This window comes from Phaenicophaeus curvirostris, chromosome 3 (assembly GCF_032191515.1).
Source record: "Phaenicophaeus curvirostris isolate KB17595 chromosome 3, BPBGC_Pcur_1.0, whole genome shotgun sequence".
Classification (NCBI taxonomy): Eukaryota; Metazoa; Chordata; class Aves; order Cuculiformes; family Cuculidae; genus Phaenicophaeus; species Phaenicophaeus curvirostris.
Genome location: NC_091394.1, coordinates 78,121,491 through 78,140,657, shown reverse-complemented (window position 1 = coordinate 78,140,657; position 19,167 = coordinate 78,121,491). Strand labels below are relative to the sequence as shown.

General features: G+C 38.8%; 1 protein-coding gene across 1 annotated transcript in view; it reads right to left on the bottom strand.

The window, feature by feature from the left end:
• Window positions 1-6,178: 6,178 nt before the first annotated feature.
• The window catches only part of DCAF13 (DDB1 and CUL4 associated factor 13), a 30,303-nt gene continuing 17,314 nt past the window's right edge, over window positions 6,179-19,167 (bottom strand). Inside the window, exons 9-11 of the mRNA XM_069854530.1 lie at window positions 17,557-17,692; window positions 7,548-7,711; window positions 6,179-6,718 (exon numbers count right to left, since the gene is read on the bottom strand). Of these exons, the coding sequence (XP_069710631.1) occupies window positions 6,631-6,718; window positions 7,548-7,711; window positions 17,557-17,692 (388 nt within the window). The 3' untranslated portion in view covers window positions 6,179-6,630. The remainder of the gene's footprint in view (window positions 6,719-7,547; window positions 7,712-17,556; window positions 17,693-19,167) is intronic.

Genomic DNA, 19,167 nt, shown 5'->3' with positions numbered 1-19,167 from the left:
CATGCTGCTTTAACTCGTGATAGCGAACATTTTCTGTTCAAGATACTGTACTGCAGCCATTGGACAGCCATAACTGACAGGATTATGTAAAAACAGTGGCTTATCATGAAAGTCTTAATGTTTTCTGATGTTAAATACTCACTTGAGAATGATGCAACTGCAAATATTGCCAGTGGTTTTGTTTGCCAAGGTTATATTTTGCCTTAAGTGATGCAAAAGAACACAGGCTCTATTCCTGAAATAGCTGGTCTATAAATATGATACCTTTAGATATCCAGCTGAGCCAATAAATCTTTTGCCTTCAGACTTAAATGCTGGATTATCCCATTTGTGGAAAAAAAAAAAAGAACAAAACATAGGCATTTTAAATATTTTGCCTTACATTCTTATGGCATAAGAGAGTGATTTTTCCCTATCATCCTTACTCAAACTGAGTGAGAAAACTGCTGACATGCTCCTTCCTTTTCCATCTGTGCCCTGCAGCACCCCTGACTCCTGCCATGCCAAACCCCACCCCTTTGGCCAGCTTGCAGATCCTTGTTATATTCTGGTAATAATCCTTCCCCTTTGGCTCCCCTCTCTTCTCATCCATGAAGCATTTTTGATATCAGGTTTCCTTCCCCCTACTACAGCCCTGACACCCTGCACACCACAGTGCAGGTTCATAGGCATCTGCAAATGAGAACGACCATAAGTCTTCCAGAGCTTAACAACCCTCATTTTAAATGGATTCAGTGTGACGTCCCACCAGATAATATTACATGGTAGAAATAATTTCAAGAAAAATGTATTCTGTTTTCTGGTTAGCAAAAGCTAAGTGAAACAGCAAAGCGAATGATGATTGTAGAGAAAGCAAGAATTTCTGAGGTGCTATTCAGGGAAGCAGAGATGTGAAGCGAACAAAAGCAGAAGAGAAAGAAGACTGTATTGCTGGAAAATCTTTAACCCTCCGATCAAACCTATTTTACAAACACGAAGAGGTGTTAGTATCCTCAGATACTACTCAATCTCCACCCTAGATCTCAAAGTGCAGAGAAGCAGCAAACAGCTGTTCTCGCAGGACAGAGCAAAAGGGAAACGAGTAATGACTAAATGCTGCTGGATGTTTGCCCCGGACAGTAAAAGCAGGAGTGCTCAGACTGAGACTCTGCAGCTGTTGATAAGGTTTGGCTCTATCATGAACTAGCGGACTTGCTTCATGCAGCTGTTTGATGCAATGGCCTCTTAACAAACAGATGAAACAAATCCTCTATCCCTTGCTACCTTTTGCCAATCATCTTACCTTATGCCATCACAGCTTTTATATGCTGTTTTGTAAAATTACGGTATTTTTCAGGTCACTGAAAGAAACCTGTCTTATTCTACAATAATGCTTTACAAAAAAAAGTCTTATCTTCAAATAATTACACTCTGCTTGAACACAACTTAGAGGTTTGGATGTCAGTCTTGTAATAAATATGCGAGTGAAGTTTGTCTACTAAATCTATATTAAATCTGTGGTTTTCCATCATATTGTGGTTTTTAATCACATTTTTACAATGACAGTCAAAACACCATCTCCATCCATTTATCTTCTTAATAATCAGCAATGCTCCTTTGTCTACTGAAAGATCTTTGGTTTTGCCCACACAAGCCCTAAAAGTAGAAAACATGATGCAACGTGCTATAAACTCCTGATCATATCCATCTACCCACTGAGAACACATTGTTTGCATCTGCTGAAACTGCTTCAGATTTGCACAAAACGAAAATCATTAAGTATACTAACATTTATTAATATAAGAAAAACTTCAAAACCCAAGGTCTTCTACGTTATATCCCAAGGTCCACAAAGATCTCAGATTAAACTTTAAAGCCTTGAGAAACAGCACCTCTTCTTAGAGTCAGTATAACACTAATTACTCATCACCTTTGAAAAAAAAGGTCTTACAGTTTGTTTGAAACTGTGTATAGAGAATACAACCAACTCAGGCGACGTGTGGGCTATTTTTCATTTAATATAGTGAAGAATGACACTTTCAGCAGTTTTTAGTTGGTGGCATTTGACCTATGGTCTTTGATTTTGACCTAGAATTCTTCACATATCTTCTAGAGCCTCAGATGTCCTAGGTGAACACATCATAGCCTTTTCTTTCTAATTGAAGTCCATCTTCAAATGCCTTTCCATCTTTCTCTAGTATGACACTGAGCTCTTCAAGTTTCCCACAAGCTGTTATCCACAGTTATTTCTTTGTCCACAGTTACAGAACCTCATTTATCTCCCTTCAAACATTTTCAGACTTTTATGATGCTGAATAGCTGGTGAGAATGCCCAGAAAGTGTTTGCTTGTCACTAGTTTTGTTCATCTGAAATCTGATCACCTCTACGTACAATGTCATCCAAATCTAGGCAGATATTCACAAGTTAACTACCTGCCTTTGCTATCACAACGTTAGTTATAAAATAAAGCAAAGTTTTAAATGAACATCTGAAGTATGGGAGAAATGTCCCCTAAAAGCAACTATTTGTGTTCACAGAGTGTAGAACGAGCTCAGGCACACACAGCTGTTCACTGTGCCTGTGCTGTAGACATCTAAGGTCAAGCAAGACAAATTCTATTCCAACCGCCACATTCTTGGTCCAGTAACCAGGACCAGAAGGTACTGCAGAGGTATTTTCATATAAGAGTGTTAGGTTATCTGACTAAGGGCTAAGCAAGTTAAACACAAAGCCATGGCAAGGACCAGAATAGTTAATGAAAACCAAGCTCACTGACTCACTGGTCCCAAAACTGTCAAAGGAGAATAATTCAGATCATTGTTCCTTGTGCAAAACACTAAAACCAGTGCAGGAAGCTCCCTAGAAAGCTATGTGAACTGATGGATTACTTAAAAGGGCATAAGAATTCTTACAGGATACAGGGGACTGAGAATTTAGGGACAGATCAGAGAATTTGAGGACTACGTATGATTCTATGATAATTTTTTAAAGGGATTGCAGCAATGTAGAAAACTTACTATGGGATGTTTAAGGGAAGCACCAAAGGTGGACAAAGGGAGGAACTAAGATAGACTGGAGAGAAACATGCATGGGAAAGTCGAGAACAACGTGAATGAAGTGAGTCCCACAGAGACAGCTGACCGATTACACTTAAGTGCAAGAGTGTTGCACTGCATTGCTGCAGCCTCTCTGATATTCTATATTCTCTGATTACTATACCCTATTTCCAATGAATCTTGTGCAGGTCTATGTGCCAGTGCTAGCAAACTTCAAGTGGGACTAGCGCATGAGTGAGATAATGGGAATAAGCATGAGCCACTGGAGCAGGATCACATGCCTGAGAGATTTGAGGATTTAAGGACCAGTAGTTGGGGGCTAAGGAGACTGGATACCAGTTACTGCATGGACTGAATGTCTCACAGCAGCTACCAGAGACCCATACTGCAGATGGGTGCACAGCCCAGGTGAACTTCAGACCTGACCAGCCGGAGAGAAGGAAGAGGGCAGAGCTGTAACACCCATGTGCACCCTTTATTTACACAGGTGCCAGTGAGGGAACTGCTGGCTCACCATGCTGACTGGTGCCTGGCCATGTGTGCATGCATGTTCATATCCTGCGTAGGTGTGCGCACCAGCACTGGTTTGTATTGTTACAGGCTTGCAGATACAGAACCACAGCAAGCAGCCCTGAATACTTTGGAATCGGAAGGGAAAAATCCTCCAGGTCCCAAAGGTCATGGGATTCTGCTACCACAAACAAAATGAATACCCACAGGGACACTGGCAAAAAAAACCTTCCCTGGATTTTTTGTTTTAAGCTAGTCTAAAACTGTTATCAGTTTCCATACACACCTCAGAAACCCAAATGGCAGTTTGGATTCATTTAGGTATCTACAACATACGCAGAGTAAAAAAAAAAAATTGCTTCATTCAAATGCCTGTATCATTATGTAGCCTGGCTATGACAGAAGAGAAACAAAAATGTTCATGACTCCACAGACACCTTAAAATAAAACAGCTAAAATTCACCAAAGCTATGAACACTGACTTAAATATTTCTGTATAAGTTACTTATCTTTCCAAACAGTCTTTAAATATTTTTTTATTTTCTTGAAGTAAGAATACATACAGAAGTGATTCTTTTTAATCAGCAGGTATGTAGGTACTGCATTTGGTTTACAAAACGGTCCATCTTCTCCCTTTTGTTTTCAACATCAGAATTTTGAAGGCAATCATTAACAGTTTCCTTGTATTTTGTGTATCTTATGTAATACTAAGAATTTTATTCTACATACACTGAAGCATACACGCAGATGACTTTTGTAGACAGGGATTTTATCAATCTAGGTAACCCCTATTAAGGTGATTAAGGTGAGTGGATGGGGACAAAGTGTTTGAGACCAACTGTAAGGGCTTCCAAAAGGGAGAAATCAAGCCCAACAGCATACTGTTCCATGGCCTTTAAACAAACAGACAGTGAACACCACCTGCAAAATTCCAAATTACTGACTTCCATCCAGAAAGCCCTAGCTGACATCTACACTGGTTTTACAACTTACATGTTTCTAAAAGTCAGAGCAAGACTTGATTTGGGGAAATAGACTTTCTCTTGGAACACTAAGAGGTTGCCCCGCTTGATGACAAGACTAAGATCTCTGTATAACACCACACCTATTGAATTTGGAAAAGGAATTAATATCCAAATACACAAGCTTCTGAGTAACGCCCCTCCTAAATTTCAGGTTTTTTCAGCATGCTGTTACAATCTCTTTAACGACACTTTTAGCTAACTCCGATCCTTTCAGTTGCTCCATTTTGGGGCCTATCTGAAAGAAATAGGCCTTTGAGCATAAGGGGATCCTTTGGATGTTGCTCATGCCACACCTTGTGACAAAACTAACTTCAGAATTGAAAGCTCTCTAGTTTTATTCAGAGTTCTGCACCAAAGCTAATAAATTCCAAGTGGCAGGGCTTGTTCACACTAGAGGTTATCATGACTCAACAAATCAACAACCAACATCAACTCAAGCTAAACTGACAAGGCTGAAAATTTTTAATCACATTCAATAAGATTAGTCTGGTTCTACGAATTCTGCAAGACTTGACTACAGCTGTGTCACAGACCATATTTTGGACCACACATTCTCCCTCAATTTTCTCAGTGTTTCAGGAAGGAAATAAACTGTATTTGGCAGAGAGCACACTGTATTAGTACAACAGGCAGACAGCCAGCACCAGTCTATTCCCTGATCTGTTCCACTGCTTCTCATCACCCTACTTATAGCTCTTCAGATCTGCTTCTCTTCCTGCATCACCCCATAAGGTAAGTAAACCAACGAGTCAAAGACACATTATGATCTCTTATAACCAAACACCCATAACACGCTGTGAGGAATCTTGCCCAAACAGTGCTGGAAGAGACAGATCAAAGTAAGAACTAGAACTGCATATGGATGTGACTGTCAGTAGATGCCTTCATATAGCATCCTGTTCAATATGAATGCTCAATTTCAAAAGAGAGTTTATTCTAATTGAGTTCATAAATGTTTGTGTATAAATTTGGTGGAGATTATAGTTACAGACTGCATACTAGAGCAAAGGCTTAAAACCCCCCTTTTATAGGGACAATGTTAAGCAACACTTATGGCTATTACATATATTATATTTCTGCAAGAGAAGCCTTCAGCCTAGAAGGCCTAATTGAATTTCAGCATAGTTTTCTGACCACCTCAGTACCTTCAGTAAGAAGCTAAGTCTAACCCACTGGAAGAGAAGTGCAGCATTTTCCAGGCAAATAGTAAAAGAACTTCAGGCTACACGTGTCTTGTGAAATGCAAAGCTTTTACTTTTTATAGAAACTTAAAATAGAAGGCTTATTACAAATCTTACCTAGAGAAGTTTCTGGGTTTCACGGAGGAATCTGTGTTATCTTTCATCCAGATTTTAGAAGTTTTAAATAAAACACAGATAATAGACATTTAATCAACAATGTCAATACTAATATTAGAAACTTCAACAGTCTAAAGTTTTGTAAAGTCATACAACAATAGTTAAGAAGACAGAACAAAACTATAAATATGTTTACAAATGTCTGACATTCTGGTTAAATTCCATTGAAACAAAAAAATAATGTATCATACCGTGACAAGTGCAATGCAGTATATTTGTCAGTTGGAATAATCAAGATCTAGTCCACTGTCTTAAGGTCACTTGTTTACTTTATTAGGGTTTTTTTTTAAATAAACAGCGTAAGGACAACTGATTTTATAACTCCCACGTGGAAAAAAGGGGTTTTTTTGCCTCTGACAAATCTGAATCAAGTTCATCCTTCTTTTATAGTTATAGTATCACAGAGTAGATTGGAACTACAGATATCCCCCACCAGTTATGAAGTTATTTGTTTATATGGAGAGAGTCAAACTCCACTGCAATACACAGTGTCCAGACATGGTAATAAAAGATTTCAGGGCTCATTCTTGTAACTCGCCAAAGAAGATGATTTGAGAAATCAGGACATGAGAATACCAGGAAGAAAAGGTACATTTCTGGAGCCATACGCTGCCTTAACAACATCCATCAAATTTTATACAGTGGCTTCATTCAATAGTGACATTTTCTTTCATTGTGACATTTCAGACACGGGAAAATAGTTATTTCACTACTGCTACAATATGTTTCTTCCTCTCTGACACAAATGGCACAGATCCTGGTTTACTGTGCTTACGACGATTCAGTTCCCTAGAAACAAAAAAAAGAAAAATTAAGTTCAGTAGTCAGAACAAAGATATAACAAATACTAGCTTTCTCCTTAAGCTACTGATGGAGATATCCTAATTTAAAAAAAAAAGTTAAGAATAACTCTGCTTTTACTAGTCTAAAGGCATGCATTTACTCCTTTGAGATGGACTGTCTCTCTGAAAAGGAACTGTAAAATTGGCCAATTTAGAAAAATTTCAAATTCAACCTTTTCTTGGGAGCTCAGCTTACTTGGCTTTCACGTTAACAGTTTTTGCAGCTCAAGTTTGTAGAGTTTTTCAGCTGCAAAACATAACTAAACCCCACCACTTTTTGGTTTTACTGTTAATTTAATGGCTACAGCAAAGTATGACACCTTCTGTTCCTACAAGTTTCAATATGGCAATGATCCAGGTGACCAAAAACACTTATCTTGGAGTCCGGCATAAAAAAAACCTCAAACACCAACAAAACAAAAAAAACCCTCCACAATCCCAAACCAGGCCATTTTGTTTCTATTGCAATGTTGCATCATGTCATGCTTAACAGAGCATTGGGGCTCCTTCCATTATGGCATTCACTTCTATTTCTTCACCGCACTTTTGGGAAGCAGCCAGTCCTAACCAATACTGGCACTTGTCTGCATTTTCCTTCTAATTAAAGGTTAATCAATCCAGTAGTTCACGATCACTTTTTCAGATGTTAAAAGTAGCTCAGAGTTGCTCCTCCTACACACTGTAGCTCTATCACTCCCAAACATTCCTGATGCAGCACTGCAGCAATGCATTTTATTAACATCAAGAGAAAACAGAGCCAGAAGAGAAAGACATACTTCCGCCGACGAGCTTCTCTCATGATACGTTGCTCCTTTATTTGGCAAAATATACTCTTAGGTAAGTGACGGTGTTGAGCTATGCGTCTGATCTTTGGGTGATACTGGAACTTCTCCTTCAGCTTCTGATTGTAATTCATAGCTGCCTTTTCTCGTGGTGCAAGCTATGGGGGAAAACACCACAGACAAGCACATTATAAAGTAACGGGGATTTAACTGTCTCAATTTTCTCTACAAAACAAAATTTTAGCTTTTAATTCAAAGGGCTTCCTTCTGTCGAACTGCTGTACCCAAAGAAACTTCAGAATTAGGGCAGATAAGTACTAAAAATAAGAATTTCAACAAAATCCCAATGCTCAAGCACAAATTATTATCGCAGTTTAAGCTCAGAGAAATAACCAAATTTATTCTCCAAAAATTAGATTTTAATGTGTTGTCTATAAAGAAGACAGAATAGACTTAGCTGACAGTAAAACCTCTTTGATCAGATTCTGCCTGCTTTCCTAACCTATGATGATGATCAACTTTTGCTGTGAAACAAAGATGTGCAGGCATTTTAAATCACCAACAAGCTTAAGTACGAATGCTATAAATGAGTTGTCTTCATGAACAGCTTTCCAGACAACTCTTTAGGTGGCCTTATTCTTATTCAATGCCTTGATCCATTAGGAAGCACAGTGTACATATAAGATTTCAAATATTAATTTGACTATAGGGCACACAGGGAGTTACAACTTTCATCACACAGCTAAAAGTATCTTAGTATCATAAAGACATGAAATACAGGTGAGCTAGTATTACTACAAAAGACTTGAATCTTATCCATATTTAAAATTGCATCTGAGCCACCACTACCAACACAAAGTGAGAAATGCCTTTTCCTCACAGCTAACCTACAGAGGATTTCTTTTTTTTTTTTTCCAACTAGGCATGTCTCCTTTGGTCCCAAAGCTTATTTATCAAAAGGAAGAGATGCGTGTGCACTGTGTTTTCACTTAAAGCATTCTCTGCTTCACAAGGAATACAATTTTCTATGTATTTTGGATTTGCTCAGATCTCTGGGACTTTCAGCTGCATTTCAGTCTAGTGAGCTTTCATATAAACAGAAAGTCTGTTTAAATATTAACAGATGATCATAGAATCATTAGGTTGGAAAAGACCTTAGAGATCACCAAGTCCAACTGTACCTGTCTACTACTAAATCATGTCCCCAAGCACCTCATCTACCAGTCTTTTAAACACCTCCAGGGATGGTGACTCAACCACCTCCCTGGGCAGCCTGTTCCACTGCCCAATGACCCTTTCTGGGAAGAAATTTCCAATCTAAACTTCCCCTGACACAGCTTGAGGCCATTCCCTCTTGTCCTATCACCTGGAAGAAGAGATCAACGCCCACCTCTCTGCAACCTCCTCTCAGGTAGTTGTAGAGAGCAATAAGGTCTCCCCTCAGCCTCCTTTTCTCAACGCTAAACAACTCCAGTTCCCTCAGCCACTGCTTGTAAGACTTGTTCTCCAGCCCCTTCACCAGCTTGTTGGTCTTCTCTGGACAGGCTGCAGAACCTCAAATGTCTTTCTTATAGTGAGAGGCCTAGAACTGAACACCTTATTCAAGGTGCGGCCTCATCAGCGTAGAGTACAGGGAGAGAATCACTTCCCTGGTCCTGCTGGCCACTCTGTTTCTGATCCAAGTCAAGATGCTGTTGGCCGTCTTGGCCACCTGGGCATACTGCTGACTCACGTTTAGTCAGCTGTCAACCAACACCCCCAGGTCTTTCTCCTCCAGGCAGCTTTCCAGCCAGTCTTCTCCTAGTCTGTAGCACTGCACGGGGTTTTTGTGTCCCAGGTGGCTTTGTTAAACCTCATCCCACTGGCCTCAATCCATAGATCCAGCCTGTGCAAACCCCTCTGTAGAGCCTCCCTACTCTCCAACAGACTGACACTTTCTACCAGTTTAGTGTCATCTGCAAACTTGCTAAACGTACCCTCTTCTTCCTACCCTCCCTCTCAAAATACACTCTACAACACCAGTATGTCAGACATACAAAATCCATTTGTAGTCTCAAGCAGCGGCACAAGTCTTTCGCCCTCTCACATGTAATTCATCCACTACCACCTGCACCTAAAGTATTAAAAGCAAAACAATGGTTCAAGCAACTTCCATTCGTTCAAGCTCTACAAATGACTTTCACTAATTTTTCTTTCTCAAGAAAAAACAGAACCTGAGTCTCAGACACCAAAAGAAAAAAAAAACAATCCCACAACTGTACACACATAAAAATCTGGAAATTCCACCTACATTATGAAGAAACATGCTTTTTTTTCCCCTTTGAAATCAGCAATTGTCTACTTTTTCGACTCTTGAGGTCACTTTTATAAGTGACTTCTGTTAGAATATTTCATAAATCCTGAACAAAAATAACATACTCTGATGACTTTGGTCCAAAATACCATTAACGGTCTGAAAGCAAATAGTTACAAAACATACAGCCAAGGAGTTTCTGCTTTGGGGCAATAAGGAAACCACCTACCAGATGCGGAGCTGATCATCACTCAGAAAATTCTTATTCAGGCATCAGAGACACACAATACTCCTAACCTCTGTTCCTCCACACCCTTTCGTTTATAAAAAAAAATTCTTTCTGCTTTACTTAGATTTATGATGACCTCTCAAATTGCAAGTGAATAAATTTTACACTCTTAACCCACTAAAATTAACTCCCCCTCCACCATTTACTGATTTATTCTAGGAAGCCAGCCTGAATAGCTGGTTCACTCTCAATAAATCCCAGGTGTTCCCACTCTGCAGAAAACTGCCAACATAGTCCAAATTAAAAAGCTTTTATTTTAATTAAATGCAATGATTTTTCTTTAATTTAAGAAGAGCAAATTGCTGCAGATTTAGTATAACCCTGATGATTCTACAGACAAGAGGTGAATCTGTAAATTAAAGATACATCCAGGATATCTTATTTAAAGAATTAATATACATTAAGTGGTGGTTGTGTTTCAGACTGATTCCTTTTTTGGTGTAATGTGGTATACAGAAGGGCACAGAGCTGGTGACATTCCATCTAACTACTGAATGCCAACCCCTCAGATACCAGGCTCTGCTAGACACACCCTCATCTACATGATGATAAAACAGATTTTGCAGTAATGACAAGTTTCTGTCTATTTATGAGGTAGCAGGTACCTAAGGAAGCAGACTGCAATAACGCATTGAATTCCAGTTTCTCTTTTGAAAGTCATTTTACAAAGGTCAATGTAAACAGCTGGAGAGGACAGCGTTACTTCCCATTCTACTTGAGCTGGAGAAGATGCCATAAATGCAGCACAATTTAGCAAGATTAGAGATTTTGTTTATAGGAACTAGAACACTCTACAACGTAATACTTTCGGATCACAAGTGGAAGACATGCTTAAAGGTGATGCATGACCCTGTATTCCACACATTCCAAAGGGCACGTGCAACTTCCTTCCTATATGAGGAAAAGACATTGTGTGCGAGAAAGCTAATTTCTGCCATTACCACAGCAATACTTCACAGCAGACATCTAGAATGGAAAAGGGGGAAAAAGAACTCCAGAATGCAACCAAGCTGTCAGCCATAGGAAAATGTGCCCTTCAGTAAACTGCCTGTGCGTCTTTTCCTCCCTCCAGATAAATGGGGAAAAAAAACCAGCTCCTGTTAAGCATAAGGAAGGTAATAATTTTTCCAGAGTCCCGATTCAAAAGCTAAAAACACCTTTAACAAAGAAAAATAATCTGCCTTTAAAGAGTGCTGTATTTGTACTGCACATTATTTAAAACTCCACACTAGACTCCTGTAATTCAGCATGTGAATAAAAAATGGCTGTTTATCTACCCTGTCCAGGCTGCCCTTCCAAGTTAGGGCAGATGGGCACAGATACAATATTTTTAGAATGCAAACACATCCCAACAATTATCTACACCATAACTTGTGCGTCTTTAATTTTTTTCCATCGCTCTGCTAAAAACACCTATCAATTTATTGCCATAAAGTTTATTACTCATTGTTTCTTTGGAGTAAAAACTTAGGGCTTCTTTAATCTAAACAGATGACAAAAAAAGCAAGATGATGTAGATGTTAAGAGCAAAGAATTGTAGCTGAAGGGATGAAGGTACATGTGCACTGAATCACAAACCTAAACTCGCTACAAGAAGAATGCCATGTCACACAATAGCCGGCACTGCTTGTTATCAGCTATATCTCACAAAATGGAACTGTGTACTAGAAGCAGACTGAAAGGATATACTCTTACTTGGACAGTTTTGGTGCTCTCCTGTTAATGCACTTTGCTAGATCAAAACCAAGACTTGTAATTGCACTTTCTTCCATCTTTTTCAGTCCCTACTCAAAAGCTGTTATTTCAGCATCTTGTATGAAAGCACTAAACCTCTGCTCCACTACTGTTACACTCACTCCTCAAATGAGTTTTACACTTATGGAATAACAGATCATTGCCAAGCAGAGAGCTTTCTCCTCAGTTGTCTAGTGCTCTGTTCTAATTCTTTGGAAATGTATCAGAGCCAAATTTTGCAAATGTTACTCACAGCAGTAATGTTACTAAGCATTTACAGTAAGAACTGCAGGTGTCTGTTTTTTCCTAATGTGTCAACAGACTGAAGAACAATACAGGTTTTCAAACTTCCACTGATGGGTCATCACTTTCACTACAATTAAAAAAAAAAAAAAAAATCTATCTCTTCATTTGTAATGATTAAATTAATTATATTTTATTAACTGAAACCTATTCTACTCCTGCTGCTTTTACAATATTTTCCCTCAGATGAGGCTCTATTTTCTCATTTACCTTTTCAGAAATCCCAAACCTCTCCAACAGCACAGGCACAAAAGCCTCACATATTTAAAGCATCAAATTTCAAATTTTATGTACAGTATTTGAACAGTGTGGAGTATCTTGAAAGTCTTGTTTAATTGGGTCTTTTACTTCTGGACATGCAGAGCGAGGTATTTTCTACTTCAAAATTAAAACCTGTTAAATGCCAGTTAATAATAATTATTTATTATTTAATCAACATTTACTAGAAAACCTAAATACTGCAAATTATTTTATAGCAACTTCTGCATTAGCTTGTCAACTTACCCCTATGCAAAACCCATGGAGACTTAATTGTCAGTGGAGTGGAGACGCAGCATGCCTCTGGCTCCTCCACAGACTTTTATTCTTACTTTAATGTTTCACTGATTTTAAATAATGAGTGCTATGCCAAATACATTAAAAACCAAAAGAAACATGCATGTCAGAACTGATGACTGCTAGGGTAGCCACGGTTCAGGAAGTACAACTTTCCAAGTGGGTAAATGTTCATCACTTACAACATAAGTACAATATATTCACCGTAACCTCCTTGGAACTCAGCAGTGCTAAAACCAAGTAAGAATAAGTACTCAAAGAAAAAAATGTTTTACTACCATTTTTAGTTTCTCTTTTAGGGTGGTAGTTTCCATCCACATCCACCTCAAAAATATACATCTTAACGCGCAACGTATTATACGATGTTAGCACATCAGAAATAAAGTGAACTTTGGATGAGTCATTCAATCAAATCTTCTCAGTGAACAAAAACAGCAGACCAAGCAAGTAAGCATTTAATACATGTTCTGACACTTCCGACAGAATTACTGAATGTTCAGCTTTGAATATTCGAAGTGTTCAAAAAATAGCTACAGACTAGGGAAGAACTGGACATTTATAAAATAAGCAAGCATATGTCTGTGAAGATAAGAACACCAATCCTCTAAAAAAGTAGCAGGTACTAAAGTAAAACAGTGGAACCTGATAAATAGCCATTAACAGTTGCAACTAAGAATCACAGAAACTACCAGGTTGGATCAAACAAGGATTGGCACAGTTGCCTGAATCCAAGCAACATTTCCAAGGTATATCCAAGAACATGATAAGCCATAAACATTCCACTATTAAGTTCTATTAGCAACAATTACTCTCTAAACATCTGAAAAATAAAGTCTCATAGTGCTTCTAAAAAAAATGTTTAACATTCACTATAGCAGCTTCAGCCAGTTGCTAATATCCAAATTCTGCATCTTGCTAAATTCAAAGCTTCAACAGAATCATGCCTGAACATGTTGTCACGTAAGATATGTGGATGTGAAATACTATCCCTTCTTATTATAACATAATTCTTTATAAATTCATTACCATCTGCCATGTGAAATGAGAGCAGTTTTTCTATGTAATTCACTATGTCCCTTCTAAGCTTTTCCTGTATTTCTAAATTATTTTGCTTTCTTATAATGTCTTTTGATGTTGCAAGGTGCTTTTCTTAAGATAGGATGACAAGCTTTGTATTCTAAATAATGGGATGACTTTTATTTCTGATACTACAAAAACAAACCCAACAACAACAAACAAACAAAAAAACCAAAACAAACAAAACCCACACATACCACCTGACTTGCATGTTAGTTAGCTGTTAACTTAGTTCTCTGGTGACCCAACAGCCAAAGACTTTTGACAAAAATGCTTACAAACCCTTAGACACACATGCTACATAAGCCGTATTTGTATGATCCCACAACAGCAGAACTGAACCGCATTCAGAGCCTCCAAGAGTTACGTTTGTGATTTCAGCTAAATTAGAGTCAGTTTTGTGACTACCTTGTTGTTCTAAGTAACTCATTCTCTGAAAGCTAACTGCGTGTTTTTGAGACAATGTTCTTCACTAGAAGCATAACACGGGGTATTGGTATACAAAATGCTTATACTTATCCCTATAATAACCACGGCCATTCAAGCTGGCAAAAAAAGGCCACACCTGTGAGGAGGGGAGGACAGGGCAGGTGACCCTAAACTGACCAAAATAGTATTCCATCCCATATATATCATATTTGGTATAAAACTGAAAGACCACGAAGGTCTCATTCTTTAGTGCGATGGCCAACATCCAGCAAGGACCTCATCTGCTGGTTGCTCCTTATCCCAGATTTGTGCATTCCTGAACTCAGCTCCCTCCTACCTGTGGACCTAGTTCCCTCATGTCTGCTTTACATTATTTGTGGTGATGTATAGTCATTAAGGAGTGGGGGCATGATCTCAAATATTTGTATAAATTTTATTACTTTCTAATTATTTTCATTATCATTATAATTTCATTAAAACTGTGCTTTTATTTTCCAACCCACAAGGTTATTTTACCCCTCTCATTTCTCTTTCCCCATTTCAGGGGCGGGGTGGAGGGGTGGGCAGGATTTAAGAGTTTAACTGCTTGGTTTTAGCTGCCAGAATTAGCTGGGCTGGGGTTAAACCATGACACATGTCAAGCAGCAAAAATGTACTTATAAACAGAAAATATACCAACAACTAATCCATGTAGGATTCACTGTCACATCAACGAAAACAGTATTAATGTGCAGAGCATATCCACTACCCGATAATCATAACTGGTATTGCCCCTTTTAGGCCCATCCCTGGGCAGTGATGCAAATACTACAGAAACCAGCAGGATGTCATTTACCACTCTATGTTTTAAATTCTTAAACAATAGCAAAGTTGTTCTTTTAGCACATATCTTTTCTATAATGTAGGAATAGTTGTGTTTGCCCATTACTTCCCAGAGCCAAGCATCCTTCCTCTTTCATAAGGAAAGGAGCCATCTAGCAGCCAATAGAGTGAATTTTCTGTTCACACCTGTAAATATTAGCATTTATATATAGAATGATTCCTACTTTACATTCTTTTTTACCCACTTGTCCTTCACACGAAGAGTAAAGATGTATGAGGTCAGATACAAAACCTGAGACTGTGCCTGTAACTCCTTTCATTTAACAAATTAAGAAAATCAACTACAATCACCTTCAAAATAGTTCCCTTCTGAGTTGACACACAGCCATAAACATTCAAAGCAATTCCACAGTTCATTTTCTGAAAGGCTGTTGAGGATCACCCTCAGTTCTGCTTTTACAACTTCTACCAACAAAAAATGGATTCCTTTGAGCACTGGCTTGATCCTTGGGAAGAGGTAGAAATCACAAGGAGTTGGGTCTGGAGAACAGCGTGGGTGCTCAAGCACAGTGATGTTATTAGTTAACAACACTGCTTCACACACAGGGCATTCTGGGCTGGCATACACCAACATTTTCTAACAGAGGGTAAGAAAGCTTCTATATTTGAAGACACGTCCACTTGTATTGAGTGAAGCGATCAAATTGAGCCTTGTCTCACTGTGACAATTTAGAGCATGTTTTATAATCATCTCTTTGTCTCCCCTCCCACTCCTGGATCCTGAGCTATATGGTTAGTCTTGGGAAGGGAGGGGAGGGAAGGTGGTGTCGGATCTTGTATGTCAAAAACACAACACAATTCTATTGCAGAACAACATCTTAGAGAAAGATAGCCTGTTCCTTCGGTATGAAGAATGATTATAGAGAATAAAGAAAAAGTTTCGGCTAATATCAGGTGAAAAGGGCATTGCCATGACCATACAGATACAACAGCAAGAAAATAGATAATATTTCTGCGCTGTCCAAGCAAATTCAATATAAAAGTTAAATTAAAAAGTAAAGCCTAAAATGGGCTTTAATCAGTCCTTGGAATACGCAGGTATGGCACTGATATTTAGATGTTAAATCCTCGACTGAAGCACCACACAGGAAAATCCCAAGAATCAATTCAGAACAACAACAAAAAAACCCACAGCATCCTCAACAAAAAAAGAGAAAATATTCCATTAAAGAAATTCAACTTAAATAGTAGTTTGTAACCCCAAATACTGTATAGGCAACAAAGGTGTTTATCTGTAGCAAAGATGAAAGAAAACAGGACTTACAAATACCTGCAATGGAACATGGCTAAAGATATACATGTTGTTTTGGCTGTGCTGCTCTATATCCAGTGCTTCACAGTGCACAACACTCTATAAATTATTCCGTTCTGGACTGTAGCCCTAAATACTCCTACCACTCCCAATTACCTGCCACCTCTCCCTGCTCCACTTCCCTCCTACCCAGACACCGTCACTTGATGGAGGATCTTCAGGTGACCACAAGCAGCCCTAGACATAACTATGCAATAGATCCATCCCCACAACCATAAAATATTCTTCTGTGAATAACAGCTTCCCTTTCCTCCCCCCTCAATCTTTCATAAGATAAAGCAGAAATTCCCCCAAGCATTATTTGACAGTTATGCTGATGGGCTCAGAAAAGGCAATGTAAGCATCTCCAGAATTCCATAACAATACAAAGCTACATAAAGGGATTACTCCCAGCAGAGAAAGTGTCAAGTTCATTCTCCAAAGTCATTCAACACTAATACAACTGTGCAAGTGAATATATGCAAGTGTTAACTGTAACAGAACATTTTGCCTTTTTCTATACATAAACATTTGAACAAATGGAACAGAAGAGACATGTATCTAATTAGACTCATGTCTGTTCCTACTAGGAACACTTCAACCAAACTGACTTAGCATTGAATTAAATGGACTTTGGAGACCACACTAGCTTGTTCACTTGATATCTGAGTTATATAGGTTAATTACAATCTCAGTTGTGCATTGCTGCAAGTGGTCCATTTTACAATGCATACACTTAACACAGTATGAACTGCATATGAACCAGTCATATGCCAGGCAACCTTTCTAAAAGTAGAAATCCTAAGCTTCAGTAGAATGACTTATGTATGACAAACCAGAATTTATTGTTTTTTCTCTAGTGCAAAAAGGATGAACTCTCACCTGTAGCACCCAGGTAAAAAACTCTAATCTGTTTTAGTTAGAATTGATGATTACAGTTAACACTAAACAAGATAAAAAAGTCAACTTCTGTAGCAATAACAAGGCATGTAATTACATTATTATGAGCTGCAATAAATGCAATGACCTATACTGTGCATGTCAGTTTTCAGACTAAGTACAAACATCAAAATACAATTTTACATTTGTAATAACAAAAAAGCCCAAGCATCTTGTCTTGTCATAAGAAAAACCAAAATGCAACACTTACCACTCCCAGTTTTTCAGAAGCATTAGCTTTCCACAGACGAATATTCATCTCATCTGAGCCACACAGTATGTATTTGTTATCTGAAGTCCATTTTACAGTGATGACGTGCTGCATTCGCTTTGTATGATATACCTCCCTAAACCAAAGAGAAACATTTTTAAATGATCCACCACCACTTTTCGAACTAATAATACCTTTCAAATAGCAGGAAGCATTCTGTTAAAAACAATATATGTATTATTTTTGTTGTTGTTTTTTAAAGATTATGACTTTTATGAAATACTGTGCTGATCTTAAATCCATAGAGAGAGAGATTCAAAGTATGATGGTTAGACTGATAAAAGACCACCTAAGATAAGACACTTCTAAAATAAGTGCCTTCATAGAAATTACAATACATAGCTAAAACATAATTCTTTTTACAAAACATGCCATGGGTATATAATATGATATGCATACTGTTCCCAAATATGCTGTAACGCTGACCAAGCATTACAGAATAGAACTGCAGAAGAATAGGTGCCAAGGAATTTGACATCACCACTATGAACAAGAAAGAGTAACAAATATACACCTCCAGCTCTCCATTTATGTCATGGCAATGCACTGGCTGCTTTTCATAGAATCATATAATCATAAAATGGTTAGGGTTGGAAGGGACCTTAAAGATCATCTAGTTCCAACCCCTCTGTCATGGGCAGGGACATGCCACTACATCAGGTTACCCAAGGCCCCATCCAACCTGGCCTTGAACATCTGCAGGGATGGGGCAGCCACAACTTCCCTGGGCAACCTGTTCCAGTGCCTCACCACTCTCATGGTGAGAAATTCTTCCTTATGTCTAGTCTAAATCTGCCTCTCTCCAGTTTATAGCCATTGCCCCTTGTCCTATCACCACAAGGCTTTATGAATAGTCCCTCTCCAGCTGTCTTGTAGGCTCCTTTCAGGTACTGGAAGGTCACTATAACATCTCATTGAAGCCTTCTCTTCTCCAGGCTTAACAAGCCCAACCCTCTTAGCCTGTCCTCATATGGAAGGTGCTTCAGCCCTCGGATCATCTTTGTAGCCCTCCTCTGGACCCGTTCCAACAGCTCCATATCCTTTTTACATTGATGATTCCAGAACTGGACACAATACTCCAGATGAGGTCTCACAAGAGAGGAACAGAGGGGCAGAATCACTTCCCTCATGCTGCTGGCCACGCTTCATTTGATGCAGCCCAGGACACGGTTGGCCTTCTGGGCTGCGAGCACATGCTGCCGGCTCATGTTGAGCTTCTCATCGACCAGCACCCCAAGTCCTTCTCTGCCAGGCTGCTCTCAATCACATCATCCCCCCACTGCGTACTAAAAACGGGGTACTGCCCCGACACAGGTGTTTTCATTGTGATTTCCCTCCTTTCCCCAGAAACGGGCTTCTTATCATTGTCTAAATGACTCCCAGGAAAAAATTTAAAACTCTAAAAACTCACAGAACATTCTCCAGTCCTGCAAAAAAAGGACTCAACAAAACATATCAGCTAGTAAAAAAGGGATTCAGAATAGCTGCGTGGCTATTAAAGCATAAACCACATCTAATATATCAGGCCTATCAGACCTCTGCGCAACAAGT